This window comes from Sus scrofa, chromosome 1 (assembly GCF_054392235.1).
Source record: "Sus scrofa isolate SSC_HxYL_T2T_F1_AM1 chromosome 1, Sscrofa_HxYL_maternal_Yorkshire_Landrace_v2.0, whole genome shotgun sequence".
Lineage (NCBI taxonomy): Eukaryota > Metazoa > Chordata > Mammalia > Artiodactyla > Suidae > Sus > Sus scrofa.
Window position 1 is genome coordinate 12561298 of NC_139383.1, and position 20139 is coordinate 12581436.

Here is a 20139-nt window from a genome sequence, read left to right on the forward strand (position 1 = left end):
CAACTCTTTGCTGCTTTCAGAAGTGCTACCCAAATTTCCTTGAGAAAGGTCAAGTTCAGACATTCCCCCTACCATTTTTCACACCCCATCTTATGTGTGTAGAATGTGATGCAGCATACAGAAAATTATGCCAAGTCTTATAAAACCATATTCAAGTTGAACAGCCTTAAAAATCCAGGCTGTTCAAGATCCTGGCGTTAAATCCACACAGTTGTTTTCCCCTGCTTCTAGGATAAAGTAGAAATTCATTTCCTGGCTCCGGAAGGTCTCCTGCCCTGTCTCTCTCTTACTTCCCCAGCCTCCCCACCTCCACCCAAGCTTCAACTACAGAACTTCTTTTAATTCCTTATTCATATCATGTATACTGGCTCTCCTTAATCCTTCGCATGTGCTGTTTTTCTGCTCAGAAAACCCTTGGTCTCCCAGCCCTATAGTTTTCTCCCACTCAATTCCATCAAGCTTATTCTTCCTCATAAGTCAAATGTTAGTTTAAGTAGCTCAGCTTCTTGGTTTTCCTTACTTTTCCTCTGACCTAAATTAGGCCTCCTCGTCCGCTCCCATATAGCCTATACTAATTATATTTATCTTCCTCTTTTGTGCATGTTCTTAGACTTGCTGTTTTCCATAATTGATAATAATCTCTGTGGAGCAGGACCACAGGACATCTTTAGAGTCTTGTGTGGTGTTTGACACTTACTAGGCACTCAAGTAATTTTTGTTGGTTTTATAAATAAAGGAGACTTAGGAATATCACTATTTACCTTATCCATAGGAATCTTGAGAAATGGGATGGTGAATAAGGATTGCTTGTGACGCAAAATAATTTTCCAGTAAAGACATTTCCGTGTCCATTCTTTGTGTGTGTGTGCAGGTGGAAGTTCCTGGCTAAGGATCAGCCCACGCCACAGCAGTCGCCTGAGCCCCGGCAGTGACAATACCAGATCCTGAACTGCTAGGCCACCAGGGAATACCTCTATATCTATTCCTAAAAATACAGAACAAGTTTCAATTTGAGATTTGCTAGAAGGGCCGCAGGGTCCCAAATAGATCCCTTCAGCGTCTCCCATTTTGCTAACACCTTATTAGAATTTATTTTATTCCATTCTTGCTAACCATGGCCTGTGGCTAAAAACAAGGGTTTACAGATCAAGATCACTGGGCTGGGCGAAGAAATGTTGAAAGAGAGAAAGAAAGTTTCCCAGGGAATTCCCTCCACTTTAGCATTTCACCTGGATTCCGGGCACACCTGGAGAGTGACTTTGGGGATGGATACCTTCTTTCTGGTGAAGGAGAAGCAAAATTCTGAATTATTGTCTTCCTTCAGGCGTGTCACTATGAAACTATGACAGGATGGGTCCTTAAGATGTTACTGCTTATTTGTTAAAACTATCTTAAAGTTTTAAGGTTTTAGATTTCCTCCTTTTGCTATAATGTCTTATTTTTCTTTTCTAAGAATTCTTAATTAAAATTTGGCTTCGTTCCTTGTGAAATATATTGTGGATTTTATTTTTACCCAAGACAGATCATATGGAAAATAGTATATATATTATTACATTATATAACTCACTGAAAGTCAATGAGGTTTTTAAATGTTTCTACTCTGGGAGCATTTATGCATCTTAGTGGTGTGTTTTCTTACATTACCCAAGAGCATATGTGAACTATCAAAATACATCAAGGGAACATATGCATTATGCTGGTATACAACTTGGAGGCATTTGCCTAAACAAATTAAGTTTTAATTACAAAGCACTGTTTAATACTAGTTACAGAGAAAAGATATGAAAAAAACTCTTTTTAAGTAAACCCAACATGAAAAGTTTATCATCCATCCATCCATTCATCCACCTACCCATGCACCTACATATCCATCCACTAGTGTTTACTGAGGACTTAAAAATATTTTGGGCTCTTGGAAGTGTAGAATTAAAAATAAATAAGAGAGATGACATTTTTTCTCTCTGTTAAGAGCTTATAAACTGGTAGAGGGAGAAAGATCTACTTAAGAGACATGATCAAAGAAAACTTGGTGAAAAAAATGACTGAGATTGAGCAATACAGATGAATTCTATAAATTCTAGGGGTGAGGGAAATATTTGGGGCTGAATGTGAGGAAGTTCTGCCATAGCAACTTTTATTCCTGAAAGGTTCTCTTTCATTTCCACCTAGGAAGGTGGGTTTTTCCTTTCTTTATCATTTTCCAAAGCTGAATAATTTCTTTGGTCAAAGAAGCCAGCGTTCTTTACTAGATAAACATAGTTTTCACGAATCAAAGGAATATGATTCCTCTGGGTTACAGTGAATATAGAAAATCTTTATGGAGAAGATTCTCTTATGATCTTCTTTGGAAGGCATTTTTTTTTTTTTCAAAGATAAAGGGTAGGGGGATAAACAGTCCAGTCTGGGGACTAATGTGACCAAAGGAATGAATATATAAATGAACTGTGCCACCCCATTGTGTTAGGCATTATATTGAATTCTCTTAATAACCCAACAAGAGAGATTTTATTATTCCCATTTTCCAAGGGAGTTTAATGAAGCTCAGAGAATTTAAATAACTTGCTCAAAGTCACTTAAGGAGTAAATGGCAGGGCTGGGATTAAAAACAAGCTCTACCAGTACCAAAGCCAGGCTATTTCCTGGGTCTGCATGCTGTCTTCACTTAGAGGTGGGCCAGGACTGGTAAACGGGGTCTCAAAGGCACATGGTAGGAATGTGAATTTGATCCTGGAGGCAGTAGGGAGCCACTGCATATTCTTGTCTGAAGATGATCTAATGAAATTGACATGTGAAAATACTGACCCGGAAGTAATAAATAGGATGCGTTGGAGAATAAAGGAGCTTTCAGAGGGTCACTTAGGAGATGGTGACAAAATGCAGGTATTGAGACATGAACTCCCAAACTAGAGTGGAAACTAAAAATTTGGGACACGCTATACAATAAGAAAGGGCAAGGTGTGAAGTTTGTGGCTGAAAATGTGGAATTTCATTTAGACTCATCGTCGTAGATTTTTTATTTTGTTTTAGTTTCATACATTCTTTCTTCGTATAAAATTATTGGAAACCTGGGTTCTTTAGTAGTGAAATAACCATTTGTTGATGCCGTTTTTGCTGTTGCATCAAAAGTTCAAGGGAGCCCAGGGGGCCCTGAGCCTCATATGGAAAAACAATCACCGACTCTGTTTCATAAAAACATTTGGTCAGCTGGTGAGGTTTGTAGGTTAATGTCTGATTTAATACCTATTATGCAGACTTCTCAGTTCTTTGAGAATCCAACCTTCCTGCCCAAATGTGATTGTCCTTGCTGTCTGAATGGTTCCACCTGTCTGTGGGTTCAAGTAACTGTGACCAGTATCAGAGGTTTTCAGTATTAGCTGTATGTGCACTTTATGTGAATTTTGAAAGATCTTAGATTTTGCAGGAATTTTCTTGGAATCGATCTTAGGAGAATCTCCACAGCAAAGACCTCATCAACTTTGAGATTAAATAGAATACACTTTTGCAGAAAACATTACCTGAACACCAGAATATCTCCTTTCATGTTCTGAAAGTTTTAGCAAATATAGAGCACCTTTTTTTCAGCATAAGAAATATAAGGAATGGGTTAATTCTCCTTTTGAAAGAGACATTTAAGTCGTCTTTTAGCGGTAATCACCCATTAGCATAGATTTTGGAAAAATGTCTGCGTGAGCTTACCATAGGTGAAAAAAATTCTGTAGGAATTTATGAAACTGCAATCAGAGCTTATTATATTCTTTTTTTCTTTTCCGCACTACAGCATAAACACCTGAGGTGTGTATTCCTTACCTTTCTGTTTTAACCTGGGTCCCTGGAGCTTAAAAGCAGTAGGCATGGATTAGGCACCAGTCATTTTTTGAGACCATTACCTCATTATTACTTAATTACCATTACTTAATTATCAATTAATTATATAAATCAATTAATCAAAGGATTTTGAACATCTGATATAGTCCCAGAATTCTACAAAATGAGATGATTTATGAACTATGGGCTCCTAATTTATTTGATCTCTATGTTCATTTTTTAAACCAACAACCAGCTTCTGAGTGTATCTGGAACAAAATTCCAATATTTAAAGACGTTACTTCGGTGAAGACAATTCAAACCACTTAAGTAAAATGGATGAACTCTTTGCCAACATGTGTTTCTAGAATTTGTATTGGGAAGGACGACACGTCGAAGGATGACAGGTCTACACAGGGGAAAAGAGCAGCAATTCTTTTTTTTTTTTTTTTTTTTTTTTTTGTCTTTGCCTTTTCTAGGGCCACTCCCCAGCATATGGAGGTGCCCAGGCTAGGGGTCGAAGCAGAGCTGTAGCCGCCGGCCTACACCAGAGTCACAGCAGCTCGGGATCCGAGCCGTGTCTGCAACCCACACCACAGCTCACAGCAACACCGGATCCTGAACCCACTGAGGAAGGCCGGGGATCAAACCCGCAACCTCATGGTTCCCAGGTGGATTCGTTAACCACTGCGCCACAACGGGAACTCCCAGCAGTTCTTTTTCAGGAGCTGTCAGTGAGCAGTTTACACAAGATGATGACCTGGGTGGAAGGGGTAAACGGGACTGTTTAGGTACCACTGGAAAATCTCAACCCAGGAATGATCTGAGGACTTTGTAAATTCTGTTACTTCCCTCATTATAATTTCAGGTATGGGGAGAAGATCTCTAAACAGATGTTTGGTTTGGTTTCATTTATTCGTTGTCTACAATGCTATTACCATATTCTGGCATTTATTTGTCTTGGTGGGCCCCAGAATGTTAGTTCTGAAATAAGGGTTCCCCACCACATCTTTATGACCAGGGCTGTCAGGAACTGAAGCAGGCTGTTTTTGAATCACTTCTACATTCACTAAACATTTGCTAAATGTTGCTTCATTCACACAGGGTGGGAATAATCGCTTAGGTTCTTTCCAAACTTCTCACAAGTAATTGTGAAACAGTGAGGCTGTGACATTTTTCATTTCTTCTTAGGAGGCAGCGGTGTGCTCAGGGGTTAATGAGGACACCAGGGTTAATGGCCCAGGTCGTGCTCTATCAGAGGTCACAGCGGAGACTGACATACCCAGTCAGGAGAATGTGACATTACCCTCTCTCCCTGGGCGGTGGGCCGAACATGGCACTTTTCTTGACATTTCTACAACCTTTGTCTTGCTTTGTCTTTGGTGGAATCCAGCTTCTTTCTTCTTGGAAATTTATATAATTTTTTTTCTTTTTATGGCCACACCTGTGGCATATGGAAGTTCCCAGTTGAATTGGAGCTGTAGCTGCCAGGTTACACCACAGCCACAGCAACACCGGATCTGTGCTGCATCTGTGACCTGTGCCATAGCTTACAGCAGTGCCAGATCCCTGACGCACTGAGCAAGTCCGTGAGACCGCGTTCTCATGGACAATATATTGGGTTCTTAACCAGCTGAGCCCAACGGGAACTCCTAAATAATTTTTAAAAATACCTTAAATAATTAAGAAAGTGCTTTAGAGTTCCCTGGTGGCTTAGCAGGTTAAGGCTTTGGTGGTGTGACTGCTGTGGCCCTGGCTCCTGCTGTGGCATGGGTTTGATCCCTGGCCTTGGAACTTCCACCTGCCGTGGGCTTGGCCAAAAAAGAAAATTGTTTAAAATAGCTGATCAATATAGAGGCCAGCAGGCTATTCAGATCATTTACTTATTTAAATGAGTCATGATCTAACCACCTTGATGTGATCACTGTAAACGTTTCGGTGTATGTATGGGCTTCCAAACCTTTCATTATGTTTTCCAAAAAGAAAATTATCCTGTGCATGAAATTGTAACTTGATCTTCCCACTGAGAAAATACATTATCAACATATTTTCATGTGGATATATCGTAGCTTATCAGTACCTAGAATTTGAGGGTAGAAATCCTGTTATGTTAAAATCCTTTCTAGCTAATAGAATAGACAAGCACACACATACTAAATTGACTATAAAGCAACTATTTATATTTGTATGTGTGTTTACTATATGCGTGTTTCTATAATTATTGGTGTCTATAATGTAATTGATGGAGGTGTGTGTATATGTAACGCAGTCATTCTATTAAGCAAGAAGGCAGGAAGGTGGGTTTTGCCAGCATGATGTAAAGGACAAATGTCACTGGGATTCTAGTCCTGCCCTTTTCTACTAAATTGCACTGTCCTAGGTCGGTGATGTAACTTTGTATGCTTCCATTTTCTGACAAGTACACTTTGACCAAGAATGCTACCCCTACATAATTCAGAGTGATTTCGAGAAGGTCAAATGCATATTAAGGCAATATTTAAAAAATCACCAGGAATAGATATGAATAAAGGCAATTTTATATACTCTCACTCTCTCTTTTTTTTTTTAACGACTGCACCTGCGGCACACGGAAGTTCCCAGGTTAGGGGCTGAATTGAAGCTGCAGCGTCAGGCCTATGCCACGGCCCCAGCAACCCTGGATCCCAGCTGCAACTGCGACCTATGCCATAGCTTGTGGCAATGCTGGATCTTTAACTCACTGAGCAGGGCCCGGGATCGAACCTGCATCTTCATGGACACTATGTCAGGCTCTTTACCTGCTGAGCCACAATGGGAACTCCTGTTCTTTAGATGAAATGTGCTTGCACACTGTTTTGGTTTTAGGATGTGGAAGACTTGTGCTGAGGATTTTCAAACAGCAGGAATTTTTTTTGCGGAGGGGAGGGCATGGCTATCATGCGTTGGAGATTCTAAAAGTATACCTGCTGACCCTGTGTAAAGGGTGACTTTAAGCCATGAAACAGAAAAGTGAATTAGGAGGCTCTCTGGGGGGCTCTGTAGGACAGTAGTTCCTAACCTGGAGGAGGAGATGAAGTAACACGTGGTTTAGTGACGGAGGTTGTGCATGAATTTTCCAAGCGATAGCCTGAGAAGTGGCCCATGGGATGAGCTGAACTTTTGGTTAGATGTGAGCATTTTCCTGAGACGTCTTTATTGGAAGATTTACCATCCCTCTGGAGCAAGCTTTTTAAGGGCCAAGGGCCCAGCTGCTTCTGTAGACAAGCTAACTGATAAATTCATCTGGCATCGTTCTGCTGTGTTTAGACTCCCATAAAGCATGTTTCAAGAACATTTGAAAAGAAGCTATGTAGTGGAAATATAAAACGCTTTATGTATATATGATATATATATATATACACACATACCACTAATTTATATATATATGGTATACATATTATATATATATATATATGTATGTACTGATTTGTTTTTAAAGGAATCAGAATTTAGAACTTGTTTGAAACAATATCTTCAAAGAGGACACAGGGAAATGACAGGCTCTAGTTGAGGATGTCCCTGGGTTCAGACTCAGGAGGACGGGTGCTACGCTGATGCTGCAGCCCCTTGACAGCTAAGGCCAACTGCCCACTCTCTCTGGGCCTTCTCCTTCCTGCTGAGCAGGACCGCGCATAGCGGGCTATGCCCTGGGAAGGAGGCGGTGCTCGCGGACAGCATGTGCTCATCACGGAGGTGGAGCCCGATGAAACCTACTGTGGCAAATGCATTCTCATCCTTCACTGACAAAGAATGCTTTTCAGAGTAGTATCTTAACATTGCTTAAAATTTATTTTTGAAAAACCGCGGAGACCTCCACATAACACGACATTTCCCATCTTAACCATCTTTAAGGGTACAGATCAGTGGCATTCTTAAGCACAGTCACATTGTTCTGCAACCGTCTCCAGGACTCTTATCATCTTACAAAACTGCAACACTGTCCTCCCTAAACAATAACTCACTGTTCCTTCTTCCCTCCATTCCTGGCAACGACCATTCTACTTTGTCTTTACAAAATGTGACTTCTCTGGCAGCCCGTATCTTTGGAATCAAGCAGTATTTGTCCTTTTGGGACTCACTTGTTTCACTGAGCATACTGTCTTCAGGGTTCATTGTGTCATGTGTTAGAATGTCCTTCCTTTTTAAGGCTAATTACTGGGTCATATGCTAATCCTATTTGTAATTCTTTGAGGACCTGCCGTGCTGATTCTATCTGGTGACCATTTTACATTCCCATCAAAGGTGCACAAAAGTTGTCTTTTCTCTGCATTCTCACTAGCATTTGTTATGTCCTTTTTGTTGTTGTTGTTATTCTTTTTTTTTTTTTTTTTTTTGGATAGTTAGCCGTACTAGTGAGTGTGGGGTAGTGTCTCATTGTGGTTTTGATTTGCATTTCCCTAATGATTTAGGTACCGTGAACCTCTTTCATGTGCCTTTTGGCCACTAATATATCTTTGGAAAAGTATCTTTCCCCATTTGGGGTTGTTTTGTTGTGGCTGAGTAGTACCTTAATGGCACTCGTGAAACTCAGGAAAAAAGTCTGAAGAGATTTGAAAGTGTCTAAAGTATTGGAAGGTTTAATATGCACTGTGTGAAGGTGCAATTATGTTCTCTACTGTGATTTTGCAAGAACTAAAGTTATTTTTTATTTCTCCTGAGTTTCTAATAGTGGAAGCATATGCACCAGATTTTAATTTTTCTTAAATTATATTCTTCTACTTGCTTTTAACTTACTCCTGATCTAACCATAGATACTAGATGAAATTTATTGGGAAGCAAGAGATGTAATTTATTCTGTAATAGTGAGATTTAATAAAATTCCTTCCTATTTATTTAAAACTTTTCCATCTTATATACTGCTTTTTTCCTTTTTTTTCTGCCCATGTTGCTAAAGAGACCCACTCTTAGAAGAGGAAGGTGATAGGATCTCTAGGGTTTTAAGGCTTCTGGAAGACTGGTGGAAGATGAGACTGGATGGGGCAGGTCATGCATGGCCTTGTATGCTAAGGCTTGTGCCCATGGGGAGGGTTTTATATGCCAAAAATTCTTTTACATGAAGGTTTCCATCTTAATTGTTTTTGAAAATGATACTTCAGAAGATATTTCAGACGAGAGCAGGTGTGTTCAGGGTGGTATGGCCATAGACCAGCAGATATTTTAGAAGATAATGGCTATCTTTGTATGTCACACGACCAGAGAGTTCACTAGTAAACTTTGTTTAAAATATGATCTCACAGGGAGAGAATGGAAGGATGCAAGTAAGAATGGCTAGCTAGGAGAGCTCATTTACAAATCATCGAGTCAGATGCCAGGCTCTTCTTGGTCACCACTTACATATGACCTAATATGATATTGAGGTAGTCATATATGCTCAGGTGATTTTTAAAAAGGAGATAATAAAGAGGCCTTTAGTGCTGAGCAGATGCGCTGTTCGTGTGCAGGACCCGTGAGTAGGCACATTTTCTGTGAGAGGGACAGCATCTTGGTTTGGGTTTCCCAGAAGCAGAGCCTGAGAAGAGAATTTGGGTGCAAGTCCTTTATTTGGGAAGTGATACCGGAAATACTTGAAAAGGGAATGAAGAAGTGAGAAAGGGTGGATAAAGGTCTCCGGAGGTGAGAAAATTAGGACGGTGGGTCCCTCTGCCTGGGTCACTGGCTGAAGGCTTGTCCTGGGGACAGGGATTCCTGAGCACCTCTTCCCAGGTGGACGTGGAAGCAGGCAGCCAGAGAAGCCTTCCCACGAGAGGTGCAAGGCTGGCAGTGAAGTCTGGCTAGTGAACGGCAGGTGATCAGGATGAGGGCAGGCGGCTGGGTCACCACAGCATCCGCTACAAGGGGTCTGCTTCCTTCCAGAGCCCCTTTGCTCTCCGCCTGTTGGAGCCTCAGCCTCTTCAGAGCCATCAACAGCTTCAATCCATTTTTATACTCGTGCCAGGAATCTGTGTGTTTTAGGAAACCAGGCTTTTCTGGTTATTAGTCACGAACATTTACCCAGTGTTTTCTGTGGAAGAACATCTATTTCTCAGCATTTGGAAGAGGTCCCTTTGGATTAAAATGTCATTGTATTCATAATGTAATTCTAGATCAACCCAAATGCAATATCATTTTAAGAAAAGCCGACTCCAGAGAATGTATGAAGGCTATAGTGAGTTGGCTAGCATTATCATTCTCCAGAGAAGTCAAAATATTTTTTACAGCGATTAATCTGACTCAGAGAAGACAAAGAAACAGCTATTCAGAAGGCGCAGCTGACCGTGGACGGAATGAAAACCTTATTTAATTCACCTTTGTCTTTCTGGGTCCTTCCTTCTTTTTTCACTTTCTTTCCATTTCTTTCCCGAGTTCTTATCGTTAATAATGCAGTCTTAAATTAGGTAGAGCGCTGACGATGTTACGGTATTACATAGATTCATGTTAGCTCTGGCCAGCCTTGAGATGCTGCTTGGATCCACCTCGTGGATGCCAATCCTAGAGGTTAAGTGCTCTGCTTAAACTACACAGAAAGTAGCTTGTTTCCAGATATGCTGCCTCCAAATCCAGGGTTCTTTCTTCCCGGCTATCCATCAATTGCAGTTTTTTCTTCTAGTTCAGATCCTGGGTGAGAGTGAAGAAATTCTTGTTTAGAATCTTTTAACCGACTTCTGGGTTCTGGTCTGAGTTTTGTCACTCGAAGGACATCATAGAACTTTTCTATTTTATAATGCCAGCCTGCTTTGCTGTCTAGGTTAAAAACTGTTACATTTCATAAATTCTGACACTTACACAGGATTCATTTTCCTCTAAAGGCTAAGATGATAGTACCTAGATGGCATCTTGCTTAGCACTGAATAAGTGTTCGGTATTATTAGATGTTACTCAAGATTATTGTGATTGTATTTCTTAAAAGGGTTTCTAGCATTCTCACTGCCAGGACTTCTTCTGAAGTGGGGAAGAAACAAAACAAGACAAAACGAAACAAAAGATCTTTGTTCCCTCTTCCCTTGCAGTGCTTGTCAGAGTCCAGTGCTAATAAGCTTAGCTCTCTGCCTGCAGGCCCAGGTAATACTTGTAGAATGGAAATTGCCTTGGTGTATAATCTTCTGAAGTTCTTTCCTGAAAGGAAGAGGAAGTCGAGTTGCTTATCAGAGCAAAGCAGCATCACATGGTCTATTATCTGGTGAGAAGGAGGAATGCTTTGGATTTCAGGCAATTTTTTGAGGGGAAGAAAAGCTATTAAAACTATCTAAAAATAATGGCAATGTCACGACTAAAAGCTCTTGACTGCAGTCCACTAATTATAGTTCAGATTCTGTGCTCCAAGTCCCCTTGGCGTAATTATCACTCGTGCGGGGTTATGTCACCACGTTTATATTCCGTCTGGCTCATTTGTCTCTATTTGTTTATAATTTTGTCAACTGCTTCTTTTTTGTTTGTTTTGGTTTATTCATTTTTTCATAAAAATCGTTTACCCAATTCCAAAGTCAAAACTATGTAACAAATTACAACCAGGTTAAGTCTTGCTTTCATGCCTGTTCCTCTACCCTCTTTCTGCCCTTTGTTTGTTTTTGTTTTATTTTTCTACTGTTTCTTTTTACAAATGTAGGCAAGTATGTATACTGAGGCATATTCTATCTCTCTTTGCTTACACAAAATAGCATACTGTATCCATTGTACTGTACTTACTATTTCTCTTGCTTGGTTGTGGAGATTACTCTGCATGCATCTGTGTCCTTTTTCATGGTTGTTCACTGCATGCCTATGCCTTAGTTTGTTCAACTGTCCTTGGAAGATAAACATTTGGATCCTTTACCATCTTCTATTCTGCAAATAATGTTGCAGTGCCTCTGCCACTCCACATATTTGTATTTGGGACAGATCCCAGAAGTGGAATTTCTGGGTCAAAGGGTAAGTGCATTTTTGCTAATTACTGCTCACTTTCCTTCCACTGGGTTCCATTTTGCATTACCACCAACAGTGTGTGGAATGACTATTTCTCCGTAGAAGTAGAACTTTAAAAATTGATTTCATCTTTTCTTTTCTTTCATCTCAATTTATTTTTACCTTGTATTTTAGAGGATTTAATTCAGATTTCTCTAGGTGTCAGGGCAGAACTGAGCAAATTACAGATTTCTTTGGAGAAATGGAATTTTGCAGCTTCTCCTGATTCTGATATTCATTGGGTAACTTCACTTAAATTTATTTAAAGTAATTCCAAGAATGTTAAACCCATATTCACGCATAAATGCAAAAGCATATTACAAAGAAGCCTATATTTTTAAACTTATTTTCCCTTGAATTTAAGATTCTATTCATCTGAAGACCTATAATTTATTTAATAACTGGATTTTTTGGGGGGAATGATACAATGAAATATACATTTAGATTCTAAGGTGCCTCTTGATTTCAGAATTATTGAAGTGTAAAAAAATCTGGTTTCTTAAAATCAAGGAAATGGGATTCCACTAAGAATAGAGATATAATTCTGCTTTTTATTTTTAACTATGAAGTACACAATAATTCCCTGTATTGTACTTCATTTGTTTCTGGTTTGGTCTTCTTTGACCTACTTAGTCTCTGAAATACATATATCACTCATTTTTCTAGGTTTGCTCTTCTATAGTTCTGACATACGTAGATCCCTAATAAGTGATTTTGCCTATTTTGCAAGGTTTTGTAGTGGAAAAAGCCAAACTGTATTGATGGCAATAAACACTTATTTTGCATTTAAATATTAAAATTTGATGTCCTCTTTTAATTAATTTTTAAAGTATATGTCTGAGTGTGGCAAATTCTATGTAAAATACTTTTGACTCAAACATTTCTGTAGTTCCAAATTGAAGCAAATAAGAAATATTAACCCAATTTTCTGTGTTAAGTTTGAACAGATCATATTGACTTATCAACAGGATCATCAGAGGACTCATATTTTACCTTCTTTCAGGTCTTTCTGATAGCCAAACAGGAGAGCTTTCATTCATAGATTTTTTTTTTTCACTCCCCAAACATATCATGTATCTCATGTTTTTAAAAACAGCTTTATTGAAATATATTTTACCTATCATAAAAATCACCCTATTCAAATTTATAATTCAATAATTTTTGTTAAATTTATTGTGATGAGCCATCCTAATAAATCAGCTTTAAATCATTTTCATCATATAAAATGATGATGAAAATCCTTTATGCCTATTTACAGTCAATTTCCATTCCTACCTTCAACTCCAGACAACCACTATTCAGCTTTCTGGCTCTATAGATTTGCCTTTTCTCTACATTTTATATAAAGGAATCATGTAATATTAGGTGGTTTCTTATGTCCGCCTTTTACTTAGCATTAGGTTTTCAAGATTCTTCCATGTTTTAGCACGCATCAGTTGTTCACTAAACAATATTCCACTGTAAGTATATCCCACACTATTATTTACCAGTTGATGGATATTTAGATTGTTTCCAGTTTTTGGCTATTATGAATAATGCTGCTATAAATATATGCATGCAAATTTCTGTGTGGGTTTATGCTTTCATTTCTCTTGATTTGATACCTAAGAATAGAATTTCTGGGTTGTGTGTTAATTATATGTTTATATTGTTTAGAAACACCAAACTTTTTTCCAAAGTGGTTTCTGCATCTCATTTTAGCACATTTTTTATTGTCAGAGGAAAAAGACCATGTTTCTGTCATTTAGTCATTCATAAAACTCATTTCTTTATTTCCAGTGTTGAACACCTTCCTTGTCCCAAGAATAATTATATAGCTGTAAATGACAAAATTATTTCCTTCAAGGTGCTTACAGTTTGTTGGAGAAATAGAGAAACTGCTAGATAACTAAATACAGTAAGAGAAGTATGGGAAGCAAAGTCCATCACTGATACTGGGCATAAAGAGAAGGGTACAAATTCCAGGCTCAAAGGAGCAGGGAAATGTTTTGGAGAAGGTCATACTTGTGATGATTCATGGAGACACATCTAGGGAAGTGAGGGAGGAAGGGCAGTAGGAGCAGAAGGCATCCTGCCCTGCTTGTAATTAGCATCCCTTTACCCAGATCAACTTGGCTTTGCTTCATAGACATCATTGCCTACATTGTGCTTTGTAGGTTGTGCACCCATGTGTTGAGCTATTATCTCTTTTCTCCTTGATAGATGAGATCTCTCTTGTCTGCTGATGTAGCCCAAATAGCAGACATGAACCTGACACAAAGAAAAGATACTCAGTAATTATTTGTTGAATAAATAACTGTATAACGCTAACAGTTTTGATAAAAATGTGTGTTTAATGCTGCCAAATAATACACCAAGTGCAGATGAAACTCCGCTGAGATGAACAAAATCAGAGATGCTGGGAAAAGTGGATGGATGGATGGATACAGGAGGAACAGCTTTGAGATTGTAGGATATCCTATCACAAAGTTTAAAAGCAGTGTCTTGCTTCAGAATTTAAGACTGTATTTGGTAAGACAAGTTTGCACAATGGCCAAAGGATGGTTTGATACTTCTGGCAAGAGAGTAAGATTTTTATTGCATGGAGAATTCAGAGAGAAAATTGCAGGTACCAATGCAGAATTTTCAAGTAACTTTTCAGAAAGTTGGGAATTATTGAAGAGGAAGGATGCCATTTGAGAAAATTATTTTTAGTTAATGAAATAAGGAACAAGGGATCTGAGAGGGTGGGAGGAGGGAAAGGAGGAGGAAGAGGAGAAAACTGTCATTTCCTTAGGGTTTTTCCAGTGTGATTGTCATTTTTGAGGTCTTTTTTGCAAGTCAAATAAGCAAAGACAGTTTTTGACGCAGTTGCCTGTGATTTTGAATACAGCCTGAATGTCTTAGGTACAATGAAAAGGGCCTTTGCTCACAAAGGAAAGATTTACTGGGGAAACACTAAGGTGTCCTTTACTCAAGTTTATTTCGGCTCTTATTTAAAGGACTCTCAGCCTTTTCCATTTTGGAGGAAAGGAATCCATTCAAATGAAGATTAAAACTCATTTCTTACATATATCTGTGTTTAGTTGTTTGTTGATTGACTTGTTATCATTTAAGATGGGCTTCTTAAACTGAAAATAAATTGTCTAGAGGCTAATAATGCTATAAATTGGTTGTCAATTCTAATTCAGCTTAATGGAAGTTTTGTTTTTTCTGTGTTTTAATTTTTTGAGGCAGCTTACTTTTGGTTGAGTAAGGAATGGGGACACCTGAGGAGATGATAGGGTATAATTAAGCAGGGATTGATCAGGAAGGCACTTTTATGCACTGCTAAGGCATTTAGACTTTATCAAAAAGCAGTTGAGAACCATGCAGGGATTTAATTTAAAAAGTTCAGACATGGAGTTCTGGTCATGGCTCAGCAGAAGTGAATCCAACTAGGAACCATGAGGTTGTGGGTTTGATCTCTGGCCTTGCTCAGTGGGTTAAGGATCTGGTGTTGCCTTGAGCTATGGTGTAGGTTGCAGACTCAGCTCGGATCTGGTGTTGCTGTGGCTGTGGTGTAGGCCAGCAGCTGTAGATCCGATTAGACCCCTAGCCTGGGAACCTCCATATGCCATGAGTGTGGCCCTAAAAAACAAAAGTTCAGACAGTGAAGATTTGCTGTAATTGTGACTTGGACACTAAATTGGAGGAAAAGACAGAATTACAGAGAAGGATAATGGTTCAGAAGACTTTTCCATTAATTCAGGTCAAAATTAAAGGTGATCTGAAGGAGGTGGTAGATAGTGATGCACTGAAGAGCTGTGACAGATGTAGCAAAGATGCAGCTTAGAGATTACTTTCACGGATGCTGAGAAAAAGATTGCAGAGTCAAAGATGTCTTCCATACTCCCCTTTTTTTGGGCAACCGGATAGAAAGTGATATCATTCATTGGAGAGGAGAACACAGGAGAAAGAGGAGCAGGCATTTTATGGAGTAAGGTAATGAGCTTGGTTTTGGATCTGTCACTCTTGGGGAGAGTCTTAGTTTGCAATGCCAAAGCAAAATACCATGGACTGGGTGGCTTAAACAACAAATATTTGTTCCTGAGAATTCTGCAGGCTGGGAAGTCCAAGATCAAGTTTTCTGGTGGCTTCCAAGTCTGTAGGACTTCTTTCTGGTTGGAGATAGCTGCTTTCTTGCCATATCTTTAGATGGAGGAGGAGTAGGGAGGAGCAGGTCTCTTCCTGTTCTTAGAGGAGCACCAATACCATCATAGGGGCTTCACCCTTATGACGTCATCTAAACCTAATGACTGCTCAAAGGCCCCACCTCCAAATGTCATCACATTGGAGTTTAGGGCTTCAACATATGAATGTGTGATGGGGAGAGGCACAGATATTGGGTCCGTAACAGGGAACCTGTGGAATAGCCATCGAATTAGGTACACTAGGCACTTGGATCTTGGGACAGGAGCACCAGAATTGAAATGAGTTTAGGTATAGGTTTTGGATGCATGCACAATGGTTATACATGCAGCCATGGCAGTGTGTATGCACCCCTACAGAGAGTATTGGAATGAGAAGAGAGTAGGTCTGTGGTTAGAAACCTGGAAAATCCTGAGATTTAAGAGACAGGTTGGAGAAGAAGACCATATGAAAGAAAACAAGGAATAATTAGAGAAGGGTGGGTGCAAAAATATGTCGTCAGAAAAGCAAGTTATGAGGCATTTCGGGGCTGGGGCATGGATGGACTGTACTGTCAATTCCGAGAGTTCAGGTAAGTGAGGGCTGAAAAGTGTAGATGGGATTTAGCCACATGAAAATCGTTGGGGTTCATGGTAACTACCCTTCCTGTGGAATAGTGGGCATAGAAATGAATGAGGGAAGGAAGTAGAAACAAATGGTGACCATAAATTGTTTTATTCTTTCTAAAATAACTATATGAATTTACATTGAAATACCTTAGCATAACAAAGTTTTTTTTTTTTTTTGATTGTGATGAAATTCACATGAGATTTACCCATTTTTTTGAATGAGCAGTTCAGGAATATTTCATATCCTTACAGTGCCCTGTAATCACCTTCTCTATCTAGTTCCAAATCATTTTCATCACATGCAAAGGAAAACTCATACCCATTAAGCAGTTACTCCCTACGCCCCACTCTTCCCAGACCCCAGCAACTGCTAATCTGTGTTTGGTCTCTATGGGTTTATTTATTATGGATATTTTGTATAAATGAATCGCACCATACATCATCTTTTGTGTCTAACTTCTTTCACTTTGCATAATGTTCTGGGGTTCATCCACGTTGTAGCCTATATCAGTACATCCTTTGTTTTCATGGCTGAATAATATTCCATTGTATGGCTACACAACCACTCGTTTATCTGCTGATGGGCATTTGGACTGTTTCCACCTTTTGGTCACTGTGAATAATGCTGTTGTGAACAGGCACGTACGTGTATTTATTTGAGTACCGTTTTCACTTCTTTTGGGGTTATGTATCTAAGAGTAGGACTGATGGAGCCTAACATAGTTTTTCAAAACTATACTTTTGTATAATGCTGAATCCACAAGAAGCACTGTGCATTGTAGGAAAATTGACTTACCCAGTCTATGCTCTTCAAGTACTTCACATTCTCTTTGAGATAGGATTGGTGACATCACCATCTGGTAATTAAGCAGCTCAGCAAAAAATAGATAAGTTGAAAGAAAAAACACGTATAATTTTTAAAGAAGGAAATGACTTTTGAAATTGAGTTTTGAGCCTTATAAAAAGAAAGCACTTCAAGCGAAGAGTTTAGATAAGTTGACTTGAGAGGCGAGAAGACAGGACAAGCCTCGGGTTGGAAGGTTTGCCGTGTAATTTTTCCGAGCAAAGAGTGCAAGTTGCACTCTCATTGGCCGTAAGGGAGAGAAACGCAGATGAAGAAGTGAATGATGAGCACCCATGGTGCTAACTTAGTAGGTAACTGACCTTATAAATTAAGATTGTATTTTCAAAATCAATTTTTACCAGAGCTCCGACATGGCTCAGCAGGTTAAGGATCCAGTGTTTTCACTGCTGTGGTGCAGGTTTGCTCTCTGGCCCGGGGAACTTCCGCATGCCGCAGATGCAGCCAAAAACACAACAAAATAAAAAATCAATTTTTACTCATCACCAATAACCACAGACTCATTTATGGTAATCTCGTGGATTGTATTTCTCCACTCAAGAGATGAAAGACTCGAGTTCTGTCTATGACAATCCAGCCTCCTTGTGGTCCACTTAAATTTTATTCATAGAGAAAAGAATAAGACATTCTTAGAGAAGTGAAGCAATGTTACATTTTCTATAAAAATTTTGATGTTTTAAAGTGGCGTTCATGCCTTAAAAGTGCTATTTTCCTCCACAGTTTTTCCTTTATAGAAAGACCCTTAGGAAGTGACTAGGGAACCAGGGTTTCCCAAGACATGGCTCTGTGAGTTAATCCCCAAGGAACTGCCTAAAGACTTGGGAGAGGAAATAGTGTTTGTTGAATATCTGTTAAGTGTTTTATTTGTCTGAGCTCATTTAATTCTTATAACAACTGGTAAGTGGTAGGTCTGTGATAAGAACCTTGATTTGCTGACTCCAGAGTTAGGCTTCTGTTTACCATATAATAGGGTGCTAATTGGGTCCATTATCTGTGCCTGTGGCTCACTAGAGAAGTAGCTTGAGAAAGATGCTGAGGATGGTTGTGGGCTCAGCAGGAAGTAGAGCTCTGATAGGTTCTCTCTGATATTTGCCTGGAGGAGGATAAGTTGGGAAGGTCCTATGTGTGCCATACAAGGGCTGTCCCTAAACTGTGTCATGCTATTTCTCAGGGAAAGATTCTGGATAATTTATCAGCATATCATTTTTTTCCTTATAAAATGTGCATCTGGGATAAGTCCAAAGCTGATTGGAAAGGTATCTTTTGATACGCTTCCATTTCGTTTATACTGCTTCTCTTCAACATATATGATCTCAATAAGGAAACTGCTGCCATTGACACATTTATTCATGTTTGTGGTGTGTATTTGTTTCAGGCAGAGAAAGCTGATGGATTTGTCAACCTGCCTGATTTCACTGTAGAGAGGGCGTCTGAATGCAAGAAAAAGCAGTAAGTTCTCTATCATTTTCTGCAAAACTCTGAGCCAGGATAACTCCTTTATCATGTTCCTCAAGTGATAGGGTGATTTGGAAGTTAACGATAGTGACATTCAAATATCTGAGAATTTTGACTTTATAGGGTGGTACTCCAAATGATAACAGAAGCTTTTAACCTCTTGTTTTCTGGAATTTCATTGGGTGGAGCAGATGGATTTTAAAACCCCACCGAGCCCTGGCATGGCATGCTGTTAAGGACTGTGCCTGTGATCCAGTGAAAAACAAGCTGCCATCCAGGATTGGCAGGGGGATCAGATGTTAAGGTTTTGTCCTTGCAAAGAGAATGTCTAGTAAAATAGGAGTCACCAGAGCTGAGAAGAGGATACAAGATCAGTTTCTTTTTCCTGTTTCCTGGAATGGTCAGGAGCATCCTTAAAATTGAATTTCCTGAGATGTCTTAGACTGGGGCATTATAGCCTGATGTAATTTAAGTCCAAAAGATTTAAGAACCGATAGGAACCAAGCGTCACCAGCCCAGGGCTCTAGACCAGCTACCCAGACTCCCAATCAAGGGCTCTTCCCCGTGACAGCATCCAGCTGCATTTTGAGTGTGTCCTTTTCACCTTTTACTTATTATTCTTTATTCTGATCTTGACATCTTTTCCTGTATTATTAGGAAGGGGCAGTTCCCTATGGACCTGTGTTCCTCGTAGCAGCAATTGATTAGCTTTTCTTAAAAAAAAGAGAAAAAAACCCTAGTGTTAGCTCTAAGTCTTTACCACTCTGGTGGAGCTGCGCGTATCCAGTGGTACGTGAGGTTGTGCTGATTCTCATGGTTTTCACTAAAGTGGTCATTTGCAAAAACTCTGCCCCACACTGCAGGACTTCCTGTCTAAATGGTAAAGGGGAAATACTTTGTTATCTTAAGTGTTTTATATTTTCTTTTAAACTAAGATGCTCCGTTATATTTTTCCTTTACTAATAAAGGGTAGCTTGAATAAGGTTTTTTGATGGGTGGTTACAGTGTAGAAGTTTTATACTTGATTATTTTTCTATAAATACAATTATCTTGTATATTTGATGGAATTCAAATAAATAGTTTGCTTGAAGGAGTTGATCTGAGTATTTTGAAGTGACATGTCTATCACTTTATATTTTCAAATATTAATCTCTTTATAGTAAAACAGTTAGCAAATGAAAAGAGTATGTCCACGTGTTTTAAATAGAAACTCTTGATCAGCCAAGACTTGGTACTGGTCTGGATATTCTGACATGATGAATTAATCCTCTGTTCTCTGCATAAAGTAGAAATTAGAAAATAGGT

The 20139-nt window shown here is 39.2% G+C and overlaps 1 protein-coding gene across 1 annotated transcript in view; it reads left to right on the forward strand.

Moving 5' to 3' along the window:
- The window catches only part of IPCEF1 (interaction protein for cytohesin exchange factors 1), a 162160-nt gene that overhangs the window by 91655 nt on the left and 50366 nt on the right, over positions 1 to 20139 (forward strand). The window contains 1 exon segment of the mRNA NM_001445178.1: positions 18755 to 18828. Within this exon segment, the coding sequence (NP_001432107.1) occupies positions 18755 to 18828 (74 nt within the window).